This window comes from Phoca vitulina, unplaced genomic scaffold (assembly GCF_004348235.1).
Source record: "Phoca vitulina isolate PV1807 unplaced genomic scaffold, GSC_HSeal_1.0 scaffold9, whole genome shotgun sequence".
Taxonomy (NCBI): Eukaryota; Metazoa; Chordata; class Mammalia; order Carnivora; family Phocidae; genus Phoca; species Phoca vitulina.
In genome coordinates, this window is record NW_022589712.1 from 28086680 (window position 1) to 28107642 (window position 20963).

Here is a 20963-nt window from a genome sequence, read left to right on the forward strand (position 1 = left end):
TGAGGAAGTAGTTCATTATTGAAATTAAGTTAGAGATTCTCAATTTTAATCTGTTTATTGTTCTTGGATTGTATGTAGTATTGATAGTGCCCTCTGAGGAACTTTGTATCAGTTACCTGTTGAGGTACAAAAAGTTAAAAGGGACAGAGTAGGAGTTCTTTGTAACACTTGATTCTCTTCTGCTAGGTTTCTTGAGTATTTTTATTTTCTTTTCACCTGCCAAATGCCCTTCTGTCACAAGTGAAAACCTTTCTTGAAGTAAAGATAACTAATTGGGCAGTATTTCTCCTAAATCAACAGAGCAATACTTCAAATCAGCTGCAGTGACCCTAAACGAGAGGTTCACTTCGTATCAGAAAGCCACCGAAGAACATAGTACCAGGCAAAAGAGCCCTGAGATACACAGGTATGTGCACTGTTGTATGGGCGTATGAAAAATGTTTTGATAGACACCATTTAAACAATATCATAATGGAACTGTGCTATCATCATGATAATAAAATGAACTTTGGTTTTATTTCTGATTTGTACCTTGAATAAGTGTATTTCCAGCCTTGAAAACTTTGTAATTTACTGTTTCTTTTTAATTTTCAGTTCACTTGGTTTAAACAGATTCTTATAACTTAACAGTACTCTTAATCACTCCCCCCCCAGTAAGGAATTCAGTAGATACCACATTTGTTTTTTTGGGAGGAAGTTGGATGCCTAGAGTAGCCCTTTATTTAATTTACTTCCAGTAAGTTTGTAAAGTAAAAATGCTTGGTAACAGGTAGAACTGTTTTTCATAAGAAGAGCATGAATATTAAAAGTCAGGCAGTTATGTTCATATACTGGTTCTGTAACTTCATTGCGTTGTGATGAACAAGTTAGTTAATTTCTGAACATTAGTTTTTTCCATCTACCAAATAAGGACAACAGTGCCTCTTTTGCAGGGTGGTGGTGACAATTAGTATTGGTTATAAAGTATCTAGTGCTTAGTCATAGTAGGTAGGGTTTTGGTGGTGACTGCTGAAGAAGCTCTGAGAAGTTGGCAACGGATACTAGCTTAAAAAAGGCAAGGAAAGGCACAGCATAAAACTGAAGATCCACTGATTATGTAAAAATATTGGAGATATTTAGGAACAAATAACCCTATTCATGTGTTCATTGAAGATATGGAGGTATAATTGTATGATGGTTGACACTTAGGATGATAATATTCAATTTAATCAAAACATGGGTTTTTTTATGATTAATTTGTTTTAAAACTTCAGACTTTATATGTAAAAATACTGAAGCATTTTTAATTTATTTTTAATGGATATAGTCTTTATTTCTTAATTACTCGGAATTAGATTAATAATGTTACAATGCTAAGGTTTATTTGGGAGAGGAATAACTGTCTAGTTATTTCCTTTATTAAAATGAACAGTTCTGAGGAATTTTTTGAACCATAAAGTTAATGTGACTACAAATAGACTTTATTTTACATTAAGGAGAATTGACATCTCTCCAAGTGCCCTGAGGAAGCATACTCGTTTAGCAGGGGAAGAGAGAGTTTTTAAAGAAGAAAATCAAAAGGTATGTTTTGAATGGACATTTTTTTAATGTTAAGTTCAACTCAGTTAATGATATTGTATAATTAAGTATAGTTTGCATAGACAAAATGCAGAGGTCATCTATTTTTAAGTTGTAAATAAATGCATTTACAGTTGTGTATATACTGTTCCTTCCTAAAAGAAATTAAGCTGACACTATACTATGTACTCCAGTAAAACCAAAAGTAATTTTTAAAAATGATAAAAGGAAGAAATTCATTCTAAGCAAAGGGTAAAGAATCAAGTGTTAGATAAAGGAAAATGAGAAAAACAACGATAAGAAATTATAGTAGGGTTTTTCTATAAAGTTTTGGGGTTAAATAGATGAGCCAGAATAAATATTCCTTGATTTATGTATGCCTAAATTAATATTTCGAGGTTTTTCACAGCAAGAACAAGAAGTAATCCCCATGCTACTGGGCATTTTTGATCTGGACTAAGAAATAAACATTCTAAGAACAGATTTACAAATGAACATTTGGAATAAAAACTCACTATTGGAATTTTTGTGGGTTGGGGAAGAATGCTTTTAAACTTGAGAGAAGAACCTGTGAATGTTGGGGGAGGGAGGTCTGTGAGAATAGAATGCGTTTGTTAAGGGGACTCTGATATATTCTGATGAGTTGTGAAATTGCTGTTTTCTAGGTAGATTAGTCCATATGGCAGGCCTTACGGGTGTAGTAGAAATGTAGGGACAAATAGCAACTGTCCATTGTAATGAAAAGGTTAGGGGACTTGGAAATGCTTCTTGGTTCCAATTTTGGCTGTAGCCAAGTATTTCTATGATACATGGAAGATAATTAGCCTCTTGGACATTTGGTTTTCTAATCAGAAAAATGAGACTACATGTGTTTTGCAGAGCTAAATAGTTGAGGTATAATGAAAACATCGGCACTTTCATTTCCAGAAGCTGTTATTAATAGTTGTATTATACAAATAATAGGGCATCCTCTTAACTTACTAGATGTGAAATTTAAAGCTTAAAAGAAAGTGGTCTCTTTGTATGGGGCATACTGATCTTGGAAAAACTGATTCTGAGGGCTGAATACTAACCTTGGCTTTACTTTCAATGTCTTGGGTTCAGTGTTGGTTAATTTTGTTTTGCCAACAGTTTAGTCTATCCTTGTGCTCTGACAGAGTGAGTATCTTGTTTCTTTCCTCATTACTGACCAGATTTTCATCTGGAGGAGAGAAAATAGTGATTACTTATGGATGGACAAGAAGATATGACATTGCTCTTTATACGATCTGAATGAATAATTAATAAATATGTTATTATTTAATGTGTATATAGTTTTGGAGTTTATAAAGTAGTTTTACTTAAATTATCTTGTTACTTGTGGGCTTGATAATACCTAAGTGAAAAAGGAAGGTTTTTGCTCTTGATTAGATTTTCTTTGTTACCCAGGGAGCAAGTAGGTGAGTAGTTGATATCATTTGGAGATATACTTCCAGTTTTATGAATGCTTATGAATATCATAGCTAGATTTCCCAGAATAAGTACTTCTTATTGTTGAATACTAGCAAGGATGTCCACATTGCTTAGCATCTTACTGATGTATAATTTTTCTTCATTCCTAGATGCCTCTTTCCATCTTCCTAAATTATATAGTATTTGAAAAAGCAATGGAACAAGAAGGAGGTGAATTGTGACCCAGTTAAACTAATGTCCGTTGCAATACCTGAATTGAGAAAGGGCAGTATATGGCCCAAGATACTGAGTACAGGATTGGGAATAATCTCTTTCTGGCTTTGTTTCTACCCTTATTCAACCTTACTTGGTTTTATTAATCATACTCCACTTGCATGTTACGGAAATTACAGTTCTTCCTTTTGAAGTGGTTTTTATTGGGTTGGTCAACTTATTGGGAAGAGCTTGATGATAATGAGGCTTAAATAATGAGAACCGTTACTTTAGGATCCCATAACTTTATAGGTAGAAGGCTATACCACAACTACAGATAGAGTATAATCTCTATCATTTAAAAAGAAACCCTGTGAAAAGGATGAGTGATGACAATGAGGATGTGTTGAGTGGAAAAATAATTATGTCATTCTACTGTACAGAGTTTATTATGGATTGCTTTGAACAAAAACCGATGACATTTTCAAGATAATTAGCTTTTCATAACTTCCCTAGTCCTGTTGCACTGTGTATACAAATGTTTAGTCAAAACAACCAGGCATATTTTTTAACAAAAACTAAAACTAAGTGTGGAAGTAGTATGTTATGGTCTACTCTTCTCTGATACTAAAATGCCAATTTAGAAACTGGCATAAAATTTGGCTATATATATATTTTTTTCTTATACCTCTCCTGAAATCTGTATTTTACATTTGTCTTTTATAGGGAGATAAAAAATTAAGGTGTGATTCTGCTGATCTTCGGCATGACATTGATCGTCGGAGAAAAGAAAGAAGTAAAGAACGGGGGGATTCCAAGGGCTCCAGGGAATCCAGTGGATCAAGAAAGCAGGAAAAAACTCCAAAAGATTACAAGGAATACAAATCTTACAAAGATGACAGGTAATTGTTAAAACTGTGTGAGTTAGGTTTTAGCTTCTAATTAGCCTTTAATAATTGTCAGCTTAATTGCTTTCAATTTTGACTGTGTAATCGAATGTTTAAATTTAAACAATTAAAATTATTTGTTTTACAGCAAAAATGTATTTGTCTTTTACACGGCTTATGGTGGATGAGGACAAAAACTTTGGAATAGCAAGCTAACACTGAAAAAAAAAATGACAAATTAATGTGTCCTATTATCCAGGCTACATCAGGAGGTTGGACTTCAATGCAGTGCATTTCTAGAAACAGTTTGTGTAAGAACTTTGGTTCGTTATGCTTGATTCCGCACTTTTTCAACTCATAACACCCAGAGTACAAGAATTTTAAACTGATATCTAGTGGTTTAACATGGGAGAGATGGGGGGGAGGAAGGACTAGTTTTTATGAAATAGCAATGTGTATTTATCTTTCAAAGTAATGTTTCCATGGATACTGTTAGCAGTGGTAAGAGTTATCGCAGGTATGACCTTTTCGGGTGTTGCATTAGAACCATATAAAATTGATCATCATAGAGTCAAATATATAGTAGGAATACTCAATATCATAGATAATCGTTTTCTTGCTGTTCATTAGGTAAATGGTGGATTTTACTCGTGTTTTTTTAATTTATGACTGGTATTTGTATGTCATATGCTTTTGATTTCTATAATGGAGTTACGGCCCAAACCATACCATCTGTTCTCACCCAGGGTGTACAGACTGCAGTCATTTTGAAACTTGGCCTTAAGAACATTCTTACTTTTTCCTACTCTTCTTTTCCTTGCCTTAAAATAACAACAACAAAAAAGTTAAAAATATTGAAGAACTGAACCTTATTCTTGAAGTTTCCAGACTGCTAGTTTTTAACTGGCAGGCCATATCATGTTTTTCAGTAGTTATGTAAAAAAAACAAAAAAAACAAACAAAAAAAAACTGAAGGAGAATGGAAACAGACTGTGTCAAAGTTTAACACCCAATCATTTTAGTTATGTAATAATTTTAATAGGGGTTAGTTTTTTTTGACTTAAAAAATATCCCTTTTATTATAAGATTCAACAGGGTCTTTATCTTTTTTAAAGTAGCACATATTTTTTTTTTTTCTTTCTTTATTTTGCAGTAAACATAAAAGTAGAGAGCAAGATCATTCTCGATCTTCATCCTCTTCAGCATCGCCTTCTTCTCCCAGTTCTCGAGAAGAAAAGGAGAGTAAGAAGGAAAGAGAAGAAGAATTTAAAACTCACCATGAACTGAAAGAATACTCAGGCTTTGGAGGAGTTAGCCGACCACGAGGAACCTTTGTAAGTAGTAGAAGTACCTTTGATTGATGGTAGGACTTTACTTTAGAGCACTGTGCATAAGGAAAGTTAAAAATACATGATTTAGACATTGTTGTGAGTCATTACTCCTACATTCAGAATTAGTCTTGGAAAGTGAAATGGTTTTTGATAATATCTTCATTAAGATATGCCATTTAAGGGTTGGGAGGAGGGGCTGGAGCTGGGATGATGCTTTCTTTGTATACAGAGTAAATAATAAGTGTTTTTATCTAATTTAAAAAAATTTATATATATATATAAACTAGATATTTTTTTAAACTTTGGAATCAATATCTACATAGTGCATAAAGACCCAAGAGTCAAGTAAAGTTATTGAGATCTAGTTCTTTAATCACTTAGTTTTTGAAAAGATACCTTAAAACATTAAAAAAAAAAAAACCTAATCTCTGTATTACAACTATTTTTATTTTGCCTATTTTGCCTTCCAGTCCTTGCTTATATGCGTATAATCATAGAAATCATATAATTTTCTTTTTATTCTACATAGCCTACACATTATCCCCATATTTGCATAAATATGTTGTAATTACTAATTTAATGACTTCGTAGTAGTGCATCTTCTTGACTCTTCAATTTCTATATTCAGATTCCTACTGTAAGCGAGTATCCAGTCAATTATTAGTAGGGTTCATTAATTAGATCATTTAGGAAAGAGAAGAGCTTTGCTTATATGGTGATAGGTATAGTTGAACACTTGGGACTCCTATGATAATTCAAAGAATTAGACAACTCTTTTGGCTAGTAAAAGGGAAAAGAACCAACTCTATTATTTAAAAGTACTAGTTCAGGCCATGAAAGTGCAGTCAGTATGCTAATACTTAGATTGACTGCATTTTTTCTTAACCTTTTTAACTTGCAGTGGGCAGAATTTTTTGCCTATAATATAAAATAGTCACCCTTTCTATCCTCAGTGGCTATGAAATTGAGATTTAGGAAGGAAATTAGGAAATATGTTTTTTGTTACTGCAGTAAAATTAGAGTTTGCATGTAACTAAATACCTTTTGATTGCATTACTAAACAACTTTGTTAATGTTAATCAGTTTCGAATTAGAGGCAGAGGAAGAGCCAGAGGAGTTTTTGCTGGGACAAATACTGGTCCAAACAACTCAAATACTACTTTTCAAAAGAGACCGAAGGAAGAGGAATGGGATCCAGAATATACCCCAAAGAGCAAGAAGTACTTCTTGGTGGGTGTTAGAAATCTGTGTTTATTTGGTTTGCATTAATTTTCAAAGCATACTGGGTGAATACATTTGAGTACAGGTATCCACTATTATGAGAAGTTTTCACCATAATGCAGAAAATCTTTTAAAAATTCATTACCCAGATGATTGGAAGTTTTGAAAATGTGGGTCCCTTTGGTCCTGTTTATACTTCATTGATAGCACCTATAGGCTGATCAGGGTAAATTTAAAATGTACCTGATTTGATAGCCACATTCAGAGAAGAACATTAACATATGTTTCATATCTGTCTATAAGACAATGACAGTTACAGAAACTTCTCATTAAGATTTACCTTCCATCATCACAGCTGTCTGTTTAAATGAAAGACAAAGAGAAGAATTCTTTCACAGTACACATAATGAAGGATCTCAGGGAGGTTGTGTACTTCCATTGGAATAAAAGGAAGATGAAAATTTACATGTGGAAAAGTTGCTAGCTACACTAATGTGGTGCTTCTTTGTGATAAAATTCCTTCTGAAGTAGTTTTCTAAGGGATGGAACCTAGAGGAGGTGGGTCCTGAAAGAGTTTCTAGGTAATGATGGAAATTTTCTGCAGTTTGACATGGGAGAAAGGGGTCCAACATTATAGACACTTTAGAAAATACCAGAACTATTACCAGAAACATTTATTTTTATCATAGCTTTTCAAAGAAGGCATGTTTCAGAGACTAGTTCTGAAGATTAGTTGTTTTGCAGAAGCAAGGAGGAAAGTAATACTAGATTTATAGAATCGTGTTTTTTATTTGGCTTTTTATGAATACACCTGAATACCCACAACTTACCTGCTGAGAGGAGAGAGCTATATGCTGAAGTAGATCTGTATTGTTTGAAGAATGGCAATCAAAAATTTATTATTATTATTTTTTAAGATTTATTTATTTGATAGAGACACAGCGAGAGAGGGAACACAAGCAGGGGGGAGTGGGAGAGGAAGAAGCAGGCTTCCCGCTGAGCAGGGAGCCCGATGCGGGGCTCGATCCCAGGACCCCAGGATCATGACCTGAGCCGAAGGCAGACACTTAAGGACTGAGCCAGCCAGGCGCCCCCAAAAAATTAGTTCTATTTGACTCTCTTGGATACTTTAAGACCAAGGTCTGAAAAAATTTTTAAAGTGTATTATGCATAAAGTTTACTCAATAAATGCTCTAAGGGGAAATTTAAGCTTGTTTAAATTGAGTGAGTTGACCATGTGCACAGGGAAAGGCATTTATTCAGTTACAGGAAAGCTTAAAAGATCTCCTTTTTGATTTAAGAATTTATATATTCACAGACTGCTGTTTATGCTAGGAACTGTGAATGCAAAAACAAATACTGTATGATTTCAGTTCTTGGCTGGAATAAATATGGAAACAAATGTTCTAAATACATGTGATGGATTTCCTCCAAAGCAGGAAATGGAGGATTATTTCAAAGGAGAGAGTGATTAGGAGAGCCTTCATAGAGGAACTGGGCTTGAATCTGAAGCTTAAAAGATAGGCAGGTGTACTGTAGATTGAAGGAGTGAAACATCTTGAGATAGAACTCTATGACTAGATGGTTGATGTAAGTTTGGTAAAATTAAGAAAAAGCAGGAGCCAAGTTGTGGAAGGCCATAATATCCTAATAAATTTGGATTTTAACCAGAGTTTAGAAAAACAGTGTTTGTACAGACAGATCTGAGAGTTACTGAGTGTTGGAACTAAGGGGTTAGATATTAGAAAAGTTAAGAGTAACGTTTATGAGGTCTTACTCAGGGACCCTGTATGTGGTTGGGTGTTGGTAGTGAGATGAGGGGATCTCTCTCTAAGATTGGGGATACAGGGGAAAGAATCCAATTTGAGGAGAAAAGTTTTATTCTTGAAGTGCCTGGGAGAAATGAAGTGCAGATGTGCAATGGGTTGTTGATAAGGCGGATCTATAGAGAGAAAAAAATCTAGGAGCCATCATTTTACAGGACACAAAGCCAGATCACCCAGTCGGAAGAGATTAAAAGGCCACCCTGTCAAAGGCAGGGTGAGGAGTGAGTGATAGTAAAATTGCCATATTGTTCATTTAAAAAAAAAAATGCCAGAGAAGGAGACCAAATGTTAAAGGTTAGAAAGTTAAGGAGGGAAGTGAGAGGTGAACAAGTAGATGGTAATTATTTAATATTTTGAATGTTTTACAAATAATTTAGGCCAGACCTTCATTTTTCTCTGGCATTCTTTCAGAATCTAGTGTTGTAATTTTTATCTTAAATTGAGACATAACATTTTAGTTTGGCATTTAGGTGGTAATTTTACTGATTAGAGGAAGAATGTCTGTTACTTTAAGAATTTAGCAACTTATAAGTAGCAGTAACATTTTATATGTTCCTATTCTGGCCTATATTTTAAAACCTTCATTTCTATATAAAACATGCATTTGTCGGAGACTGATGTTCACTAGAAGTAAAATTAAAATGTTACTATATTTTTCTTACAAATCTATTGCCACAGTTAATTATTTTGGTTCTTAATTAATGAACCATTGAAATGACAGCTCTGGTTTTTACACGGATATTTAAATTTGATTTTGCTTTTGCAAAGATACTTTATAGACTGCTACCGCTGAGAATAGAAATATATTTAGAAGAGATGAGGTTGAAAAGTTAACAGATGTTCCCTTAGGTTCTTTCAGAATAATTGACAAGCATGGAACTTTTGATATTAATGAAACGTTAGTATTTAGTAGTAATAATAACAGCGTAACATGTATTGAGCATATGTACTGTGCTACGTAGGAGCCTTCCTAAGGCGCCTAATAAGAAATAAACTTATTTCATGCTTATAAAAAATCATTTTGAGATGAGTCCTTTATCCCACTTTTACAGATGAAAAATAATGGGGTACAGAGGTTGAGCACTTGACCAAAGTTACATGCCTAGTAGAACAGGACTCTGGATTTGAACCCATGCCTTGGGCCCAAGAGCCAGGGTTCTGAAAGCACCCTACCATTCTTTCTCCAATATTGGGTAATAGTAACATTTGTTGCATTCTGTTCTGAAACTTCTCATCTCTAATCTTGGATTTATGCAAAGGTATGGTAGTGTTTCCAATAATAAGTACTCCAGAGTCTATCTTAGAACCTGAAATTCTATGGAGGGGTGAGTATGTGAAGAGTTGGAGCAAGTGGGAAAGTACTGAAGTGGACAGGTTCTCAGTGTTGATGTTGTCTTCTGAGGAAGAGAAAAATCCCTGGTAGGGAAAGGGCCTTAAGGTAGGAGGTTTGATCAATTAAATTTTTGAAACTTGATCATTTTGTGGAGAAGAGATAAGAGGATTCAGAAGGTCTTTTTTTTTTTTTTTTTGAGATTATTGATTTGAGAAAAAGAGGGCACTTGGGTTCTGGGAGGGGCAGAGGGAGCAGGAGAGAGAATCTTGATCAGATTTCCCTGCTGAGCGCAGAGCCGGATGCAGGGCTCCCTCTGCAGGGAGTCAGACGCCTAACGGACTGAGCCACCCAGGCGCCTCCAGAAGGTCTTGTTCTGATATGGCCACCTGTGTTTATGTGTTTTGTGCATTACAAATGTCTCACTTCTCTGACCATTTATCATGTGAAGTAATTTTTAAAAATTGTAGTAGGACTAAAATCTTGGAAGTTAGAACTTGAGGATTAAGGGTTAGTATGCGTAGCATGAGAATGTTACTTAGCTGCCAGATACCCTCTGATAAATACAGTGTAATCTAGCTGCTGTTTAATTTATACAGTTTCAGATCATTGGTTATTTAAAGGTAAAGGCTGGTTTAACTCTAGTGTCTGGCTTTGCCTCTGCTTTTTCTGTTTCTAACTATTAGCTGCCTTATGGTAATCATTTACTGCCACCAAGGTACTGGGAAATGTATTCTGTGGGTGATGGGCCTAAAGAGTAGTGGAAAGGACTAGTTTTGTGGCCTTGGGCAAGTAACTCAGTTTCTCTGTGCCTCAGTTTCTTATCTAAAGCGGGATTAGTAACAGTATAGGGTTCTTTGAGGATGAGATGAGTAAATACATGGAAAGTGCTCAGAATAGTGTCTTACCCTTATTAATATTATTACCACTGTTTGAGTGCTTGCTTGTCATAACTGGGCTGGGTGCTTTTTACACATCATCTGTGTTCCTTCACAGCTATCTCCCATTTTTAAAATGAGCAGGTAAAGTCACACAGCCTCTGTTGAGTTTTAAACCCATGCCTCTGACTCCAAAACTGTTTGCTATTTCCCACAGATTCATAGAATACTGTGTAAACGCCAGGAACAAACACAAACTCTAGAGTTGTTTGTGCTAACATCAAAAGGGAGCCTGAAATTATGTAGTTGTGTGGGTATGATTTTGAGTGGCAGAGTATTTTAAAATATTTTATTTCAGGTTTCTATTAAGCTTTCTGATATTCTGAAATCTACACTTTTGACAGTTCCTAAATTCATTCTTTATGGAGTCCTACACACCACTAGTTAGTCACTTCTCATCGGTTTGGTAAAGATAGATTATTGGAAATTGGTAACTGCTCTTTTGCATGGTGTGTTACTTGTGTAACTGAGCTTTGCAATTCATGCCGGGAGGGTGCTCTGTATTACATGAAAACGCACAAAGGCACATTGTGTTTTGCAAAGGTGCTAATATCATGTAATACTTAAGAAAAAGATTTAGTGACTTTTGGACAGCTGGTCAAGTATTCTATAGGTTATACAACATTGTTTGCATTATACCTGTTGTCTCAGTAAGGGGCATTATTTAGCTTTATTTTCCATTTTTTATAGGTGACAAACTTGAGAGTTTAAATTTGAGGTGGCAATTAATTAAATTACAGGAGAACTTTGGCTTTTTGTTTTGTATTTTGGGATGTAATACTCATCTACTCATTCACAAAGTAAAGTGCTTTTCAAGTTTGCAGGTTGTTTTAATTGAACAATTTGTAATTTGAGGAATATCTGTATTTGGATATAGTTAATGAAAAATTAAGGTTAAAATAATAACTAATTAAAAGTAATAAAAAGCTATAGTACTTCCTGTTGGTGAAGAAGAAATAAGTTGAGGTATTACTCTAGGGACCACGTGGTCATAATTTGGCATGTGAAATTCTCTAGCGTAGATGATTGATGTGTAAGATACATTGAATTTTAAATCTCAGTAGGATTTTAAAATCTGTTCCTATATGTAAGGTATAATTTATAGCACTTACTTTATTTAACAAATTTTACAGTGTTGTAATAATATTTTTATGGCTTTTTAATGTCTTTATGACTGGCAATTTTTTGGGAAAATTATTGGTTACTTTATCTCATTTACATGGAGCATATTAGCCAGTGGACTTAGATTGAAATAATGGAGAGCAAAAAAGTCAAAATTTTGGAAGTTGGCAGTAATTTAGCAGTTGAAATTCTCCAAAAAATTGGACAGCTCTCAATGCTTGGGTTATAAGCAGTAAGATATAATTATTTGCTTTCACAATGGAAAATATTTTTGCTGAAAACGTCAGTGTTACTGGCTTTGTTTTCATGTGTTTTAGAACATTCCCAATCTTACATACTCTAATCTTCAGAAGATGTATACCATGACTTATAATTTGGGGATATGATCATTTTCCTTATAAGAAAGACATTTTAGTGATGATTGTTTTTAACCTCTCTGTAGCATGATGACAGAGATGATGGTGTGGATTATTGGGCCAAAAGAGGAAGAGGTCGTGGTACTTTTCAACGTGGCAGAGGGCGCTTTAACTTCAAAAAATCAGGTAGCAGTCCAAAATGGACTCATGACAAATACCAAGGGGACGGGATTGTTGAAGATGAAGAAGAGACCATGGAAAATAATGAAGAAAAGAAGGACAGACGCAAAGAAGAAAAGGTAGAAAATTTCAACTTGTTAAATGTGATTCTGATACATTTTTCTTCAGTATGGGTTTGGTGGGCCAGTTAGTTAATTATTTCATTTTTAGAGACAGTGATTATTATGGATCATTTTCACTCTCCACATTTTTGCTAATCTTTTCTCTCTCTCTCTCTTTTTTTTAGGAATAGTAAATCTGAAGTGAGATTGCAACAGAGAGCAGAACTTGCACCCACCATTTTTTACCTGATTTTTGTTTTCAAATAAGAATGTAAGCATTTTACTTAAATTTTACTGTTTGCAAGTAGTCAATAGAAATTTTGTTTTAAGTCTTCAAATACCTTGAAAAATAGTAGACTGTATGTTGAAAATTGTACCGAAATAAAGTAGAAAATTGTTACGTACCATATTTGTAACTATCAACTTTTAAAAAATACTTTTACTGTTTTTGTTACATGCATTGTAATTCGCTTTGTCTATAAGATATGGTCAAGTACAGCTCTGTGAAAGTTCTGATTCTCTTCCTTCCCTGTTTGTTAATGTTTATTCTGAAGTAAACGTTAGCTCTACATACAAATCCCCGAACAGAAGTTGTTTATAGAGACCACACTAATTATTTTAACCATATACATCTGTTTAACATTCTCCTTAATTCAAACACACTACATTGTAGGGTGACTAATTTTTGAGGTGTACCACAGAAAAGGTTTTTACTTTGGTAAACTAAGCTAGTTTAACATGTCAGCAGATGTTTAAGAGGAAAAAAAAGCTTTACCAATAGCTAAAAAGTACAAGCTATTAAAAGATCCAAAAGTATGAGGTTTTTTTTTTTTTTTAACTGAAAGCAAGCAGTGGCCTATAAAAACTATTCTTAGGATCCTTTACTTTTTGGGCTCAAAAAAAGTTCTCTTTCTATTCTTATTTGAAAGTTTGAGTCATGGTCTTAGATATCAGCTAATTTTTTTGAGAGAGGAACTGGTCTGTAATAATACAAATAAAAAATCCATTCCTACCAAATGTATTACTTTAAAAAAATAGAACAAAACTTGTAATCTTGGTCTTGGTATGGAAGAGGATTATGCTGCAGAATAACTTGATACATTAGAAAGATGTACCTGATTTCATATCTTACATATTTATTTGAGCTTCTGGACAGCTGAAACATTAGTTTGTAGTCTAACCATAAGGAAAAATAGGCAAACAAAACATACTGTTCATTAGTAGTATTTTAAGTAATTTGTTTTTCAATAAAAAGTTTTGACAGGAAGTTTGTTGCAGCATTGTCTAACTTGGTTTTACTTTTTTCCCCTATTTCAGTTGCAGTTTATAAAATGGCTTTCTTTTTCTTCCCAAGGGTTCTATTCTTCAGGTAGATAATCTTTCAGATGTGAATTACCTTTATGTTTATGCTGATAGCTCTTAAGATGAAAATCCGAAATAGTAAATTTCAGTGTTTGTCTGCTCTATGAGCATATATAAAAGTAGTCAAATTTCATTTGTTAATTCAGCAACCAAATTAGTTGTATATGTTTGCATTAAAAGGAGGTAATGCTTATTCTTTTAGTGTAAACTTTCAGAGATCTTAAGTACATGGATCTTTCGTCCTCACTTGATGATTTGCAGTGCTCCTAGCACCTTGATTGCAGCCAGGGGCATTTGCTAAGAACTGTAAGAGGGAAAAATATGAAAAAAAAAAAACCTCAATATATGTGATGTGTATGGCCCTGGGATCTTTAGTATTGCATGATTTCTCCTATCTTGTCTTTTCTGAAATTGTTACAGAGCAGAGGAAATACTGTTAAAGCAAGTTTGTTACTGCATTAATCAGGACACAGCTAATTTCTTCTAGTCAGAATAATAATTACATGCTAAAGCAACATGGATTTAATCTTCAACACAGTTCTCGAGAATTTTCACAACCATTTTATTTTATACAAATAAATTTAGCTTTTATTTTAACAGTTACTATTTAGTTAGATACTGAATCTCTGTGCATGACTATAAATGTGCAGTTTTGTTTTTCCACTTAAGACAGTAGAATGGGAATTTGCTGAGAAATTATTTAATAGGGAGTGGGAATAAAGCTCCCTAGGTCCTATCAGCAAGTTATATTTTAAATGCAAATGCATTGCTTTAACCCAAATAGATACCTGATTTGGTTGCTTTTATTCTATTAAAATTCAGGAAAGGATTATACCAGAATTTAGTAGGAAGGGTGATAGAACTCTGCAATAGGATTCCATTGTGGATGTTAACCTGTTTCAGAGCCAAGCATATGAAAGCCTATGTTGTGTTTTTTTAAGCCACAATTTAAGTCCACACTTTACAACATACTATAAAGCTGAATGGTTCCTCTTGGTAAGGAATTTTGTTAACAAATGCCAGAAAATAATAACTCTTTGATACCTACATTAACAGACTTCCTTTTGCCTAGAGAAGGAAAATAAAAGTGAACCAAAGGATATTTCCAGAAAGGATTAAGAAAGCTGTTTAAGAAGGCCATGACTCAGTCCTTAGGTGTGTATACCTTTCAACATCCTAGGAATTTTAATATAAAATAGCAAAATATGTTTTTCCAATTGCATCCAACTTTAAGGAATTACTATTTGTTCCCTTTTGTCACAGTTAAAATCAAGTGTTGGGAATTAAATAATAATTTGAGTAAAAATATTACCCAATACGAATGAATGTAGATGGCTAAACGATTCTTACTCAGTGTGATGTATATTGCAACAGGGACCCTTGTAAATTGTCATATGCCAATAAAATGTCATTAAGTGGTAATAGCCGTTGTTTGTTTACCTGATTTTGGAGACTTTCTGTGTCTGTTCTATACAACTGATTTCTATGGCCTATTTATAGAGTTTAGAATACCAGCTCCTCTGTTGGTAAAATTACTGGTATGTTGTGGCTTTTGGGGGGCTGATAATACTTCATAAAACTCCTTAAATCCCATTTACTGTTTTTGTGTTTTCCCTGGGAAAATGGGAAATTTTATAGTGGATAATTCCGCTGTTAGAGAATACAGGAATTCCAGATTTCTAGTCTAGTCTTCCAGTTCTTGAGTTAATACAGGAACTTGTTAGCCATAATATTACAAAGAATCAGCATTACTTTTCTTCTTTTTAAAAACTGCAGTAGCCATTAACTAAAGAGGTTGGGTTTTGTTTTGTTAGACTTGTTCATTTTGAGTAAGATCTGGTATAATTCTTACCATGCCCCTCTTAGAAATACTTGAAATATAAAGTGGACCATCTGTCAATTTTAAACAAAAGCATTTTCACAGATATTTGTGTGCTAAGACAAATATATTTGCCTAATACAATGACCGATTATCCCTTTAAAACTTTGTTAGACAAATAAAGAGCTTTGTGTGGATGCTTAATGTATTATACTGGGTAATTTTAATGTTATATACCAGTTTCCTACATTAAATAAAGTATGCTTATTAGGGACCTTTAACTTTTTTTACTCTAAGGTTTACATAAGTTTCTTTTCTTCTTTTTCTTTTTGGGTTTCAACTGGAATCCCTTTGGGAGTATTTGTTTTCATATGGAACAGTATTACTTTCACATTCAGAGAAGTATAGAGACCTGTTTCAATTTATGAGGTTGCTATATAGGGAAGGCAATTGGAGAAATAAAATTTATTGTCATGGGATTGTATTTGACGAGACTTAGTCTCTGAATAGTAGATCATGATATATTCTTTTTTTTTTTTTTATTTTTTTATTTTTATTTTTTTTTAATTTATTTTTTTATTTTTTTTTTTGTTATGGATCATGATATATTCTTTAACAGAATTTTAAAATACTATGTTACCACATTTAGGGTTATCAAATATTGTTGAAACCATTGTTAAATCTGAATGTGAAGGGTCTGATTTCTAGTTGTTCAGTTCATTTGAGGTAGATACTAAAAATTAGGAGTCTATGTCAATGAGTTTTAAGTCAACAAGGTTTGTTACTCAGTTTCTTAGAATCCAGGAATATTTGGAAATTAGTTGTATTCCATTTCTTTCCTCAAGAGCCTTAGAGATTGTGTAGATTTATGAGCTGTTCTCCTTATGTTTCTCAAACATTCAGTAATGATTAGTGTGTGTTGACTGTGCAGATGAAGCCAAAGTTGTACATTTAATTAAGTCTTCTAGTTCTCTTTATATTGTTATGTTACCTCTTACTTTAGCCTTTAAAAATGGATCCCACTGGTTAAAAAAAGAGAACACCGGCATTAGGGTGGTGCTTCATTACTAGGAAAAGAATCTCAAATAATGTACCTTATTTATAATGATCTCTGCATAAGAAAAATATTTTTCCGAGCATTTTAGATGGTTTCCCACAGTGAACTGATTTACCGCACTCTTAAAATGCAGAAGATGATCTTGATTCTTGCAAGTAGAAGAGGGTTGGGCAAATGGATTTTAATGCTATTCTCTAAGAATCAGAATCAGATTTTTCTTAGTAATGTGGTTGCCCTGGCTTCCCGATGAGCACTCCTTTTAGTAAAAGTAGATGATAATTAAGTACACCTTAAAATTAGGTGACTTGGAAGGACTTCTATTCACACCATGACCTGTGTATTTGGCAATGATAACTTCCTGGTACTGTCATAGTAATTGGCGAATTTTATGCAATGTGTAAAGCCACAGAAAAAGAATACCATTCTCATCCTCCAGAATAGTTGTTTATTGGCTACCTTATCTGGCCCTTGACTATGGAAGGTCATAATTACCAAAAAGGGAAAACTATAAACTTTTTATTAGGGTACTTCTAAAGCTGCCTTGAGGGGAATGTTAAGTACATTTTGAATTTTTTGAAAGAAATGGAGTATCATCACCAAATATAAGCATGAAAAGAAAGTTATAATAAAATACCAAATTTAACTGGTTAATGTCAGTATATGGTTATAGTCTATGCATACATTTGGTGATGATATTCAAATTTCAAAATCAAAGTGTTGTCTGCTTTTTAACCCTTGTAATCTGTGGTAAAGATACCTCAGCTGCTGCAGTAGACTCCTAATTTGGACTCTTTGACCCTTAAATTTCATTCATCAGTTGCCATCTAAAGGGATGTTTTTCATTTTAAAATTAATGTCATTTTTAAGTTAAAACCCTTCAGTGTCTTCCTATTGCCTAAACTTAGTCAAGGTGAACAACATGAGCTGGTTTTTTGCCTTTGTGCCTTACCCACTCGTTCACTTACCTATCTTAGAATCTTAAACGCTAGCAAAAATTCCAAATTGTTTTTTTGTCCTCATTGAATGTAGCACATTCTTTTAGGCTAGCAGCTCTTTCCATTTAAATGTCTTCCTTTCCCAGAATAAATGTTTAGTTTTGAGCATCATGCATTGTGTATGCATACATACTATAGGTATGAAATACATGCTCCTTGAATGTATAGTGAAAGCATGATATAATTGTGTATGTATAGAGGTTTGATTGGTATCAGCCAGTTTATTTTATGGCTGTCGCTAAAACAGTCTAAGCTGCTTTAAAATGTGCTGAATAGATTTCAGGTTGTGGTGAACAGAAGTTAGATCATTAATCTTTTTATACATGGCTCATGTCACTCTTGTGTATTGTTTGGAGTATCATGTTTTTAAGAGTAAACAGTATGTTTAAAGGAAGGGGAATCAGGAGCTTGAGGTCTTAAAATAGTGTCATGTGAATAAGTTGGAAAAGGAATGTGTACTATAAAGAAATGGTAACTGAGATGGGTTCTTTTATTTTATTTTATTCCATTGTATATATATATACCACATCTTCTTTATCCATTCATCTGTTGATGGACATCTTGGCTCTTCCCATAGTTTGGCTATTCTGGACATTGCTGCTATAAACATTGGGGTGCACATACCCCTTCGGATCACTACATTTGTATCTTTGGGGTAAATACCCAGTAGTGCAATTGCTGGGTTGTAGGGTAGCTCTATTTTCAACTTTTGGAGGAACCTCCATACTGTTTTCCAGAGTGGCTGCACCAGCTTGCGTTCCCACCAACATGGAGAAGGTATGTTTACTGTAGTATAGAGCAATGATGACTGGGATGGGTCCTTGATAGCAGTCCTCAAGTATTTATAGGGCTTTCCCTTTAAAGAGGAAATAGAGTCAAATTCAAATTCTGTAGGATCAGGAAGGACATGTTGTATTACTTTGTCCTGCCTCATCATTTTAACATGTTCCATATTTAGAGGGGACAGAACCAGAACCATATGTACATAGACTTATTGACTCAATGAGCTAATTGACAACTGGGTTTGTTTTTTTTTTTTAAGATTTATTTATTTGAAAGAGCATGCACACGTGTGCGTGCATGTGCATGAGTGGGGGCGGGGGCAGAGGGAGAGAGAATCTCAGGCAAACTCCCCGCTGAGCATTGAGCCCCACACCGGGCTCGATCTCACGACCCTGAGATCATGCATGACCTGAGCCAAGATCAAGAGTCAGACGCTCTTAACCTTAACCGACTGAGCCACCCAGGTTCCCTGACAAGTAGAGTAGCTAGCTTGTGAAAAGCAAGTTTTCTGCTTATTAGAAGTATGGAGAATCTGGATCTCTGTCAGGAATGCTGTGCTGCCTGAAGCTAAACTTTTTTCCTAGTTCTCTGTATTACTTAATTCAGCATTAAGGTTACCTTTTAAAAACTCTCAGGTGCTTGCTTTATTAAATTATATGTTATCAACTGAAGTTACCAGTGATAATTAAAAAGAAATACTGCATTTTGCTACATTTTTTTTCAGTGTTGTGATAGGAATGAACTTAAATTGTTTTTTAAGACTTATGCCATATTATCTTTGGGTGGCAAATAATTTGTTATTAGCTGTAAGATAATCAGTCACTTGGAATTTTTATGATGTAGAATATCTTTATTGCTGTTACTTGGGGCCATGACTGTATTGAAAATTATGAGTTGTTACTAAAAATGAAAAGGGCTAAATGTAAACAGTAGCAGTGATGTGTAGCTGACTGGGTGATCCAGAAGCAGAATAAGACTGGAAGGGCATCCTTTATTTGTTCTGTGTTCTAGGTTTTAACCAACTCTTTTTAAGTGATTGACAAGAATCAAGGCATACCTTCTTGTGAACATATATGACTGTAGCAGGAAACAGATTACAGAATCTATGAAGTTCTATGAATATTCTAAAAAAATAGAGCCAGAAAAATCAAGCAGCAGTTCACCTTTATGCTTTTAGAGAGGTCTAGCTGTAGTAGTCTATTTTTGTCTAAGACCTTTGGATTCAAATACTAAGCATAACCTCGATTTTCTTTTAAATAATTAAAGGTTCAAATAAAAAGAAATCCTGCTTTTAGGCTATAAACATTTAACTTAGATTTTATAATTTTAATATATCACTACAAGTAAATAGCAATTTACAGTGTAGATATTACTATAGTATAGATATATGGTAGACATTGAAATACAGTTTTAACTATTGTCAAGACAAAATGAGATTTTCAGGAGAGTTTAATTTGAAATATTTTAATAGCAAGGAAAATCTTGGTCTTAATTGCTCTCAAATAATATTTGAAATTTTTGAATAAATAATTGTAAAGGTTTAATTAATTTTAAAAGGTGTGTAATCTTTTAAATAGCACTGGTTGTTTTAAGTGTACTGCATTGGTACTACCCCTGAGAGGCTTCAAGTGTAGGCAGAATAGAAGGAAAAGGGGCCTTAAGTATTTTTTTTTGAAATGTAACATTTAAATGAACTTTCTGGGTGGGTGCATCCTAATCTGGAGATCACATTTTCATGAGACCCTATGGTTAACGTTGGAGAGGCTATTTCTTATTTTGATAGAATGTTAACTTGTATTCTATCCCACTACTTAAGATAATTACAGTAATTTGAATTCACCTATCACCAGAAATTTAGCTTGTGGCACAGGCTAATGGGACTCTGCTGGGCAGTGGGCAAGATTGAGTACACACATCTTTCTAGCCTTTGTCCAAACCAGCCCTCAGCCTCTCTCCTTCCATTTATTCAGTGAAAAAGTATGCCTGGCATTGGGTGTAAAGATGTATAAAAAATTCTTGGTGTTGGGGATCCAGAAGATAGCATGATGATTAACTACAATGTATTAGTAGTTTGGGAAAATGGAAAAATACATTTGGATGGCAAAACCAAATATCTATGAACAGCATTTGCAATTAAGCTAGGTGATGAACCTCTAAAGAGCAGATGGGGAAAACTACCAGCCTGCCTGATACTGGTTTCTATGTGAATAGAAGGAAGAATTGAGGTAGCTTCTGAAAGACTTGAGAAAAGCAGAATCTCAAATTAGTCAACTGAAACTTGGACTTTTGTCTTTTCCCCTGTCAATGCAAGGTATCCACAGTAAGGATTGGAGAGACTGGAGCAGTTTACCCTAGTGAACTTTCAAAACAGACCTGTCAAGACAAAACTCCCTTTTAAGGACAGGACCCCCATACTGAGGAGAAAGTACTGAAAGTGGAATCACTGAACAGGGT

The 20963-nt window shown here is 34.1% G+C and overlaps 1 protein-coding gene across 7 annotated transcripts in view; it reads left to right on the top strand.

Annotated features, from left to right (window-relative positions):
• Positions 1-15278, top strand: part of BCLAF1 (BCL2 associated transcription factor 1) — a 29976-nt gene extending 14698 nt beyond the window's left edge. For 3 of the 7 annotated variants that reach the window (XM_032407817.1, XM_032407814.1, XM_032407816.1), the window contains 7 exons: positions 301-406; positions 1476-1560; positions 3928-4103; positions 5242-5422; positions 6503-6649; positions 12299-12511; positions 12679-15278. In XM_032407817.1, the coding sequence (XP_032263708.1) occupies positions 301-406; positions 1476-1560; positions 3928-4103; positions 5242-5422; positions 6503-6649; positions 12299-12511; positions 12679-12684 (914 nt within the window). In that variant the 3' untranslated portion in view covers positions 12685-15278. Of the gene's footprint in view, positions 1-300; positions 407-1475; positions 1561-3927; positions 4104-4236; positions 4400-5241; positions 5423-6502; positions 6650-12298; positions 12512-12678 lie in introns of all 7 variants that reach the window. The other 4 variants (XM_032407818.1, XM_032407819.1, XR_004299978.1 and 1 more) reach the window with 3 other exon arrangements.
• Positions 15279-20963: the final 5685 nt, after the last annotated feature.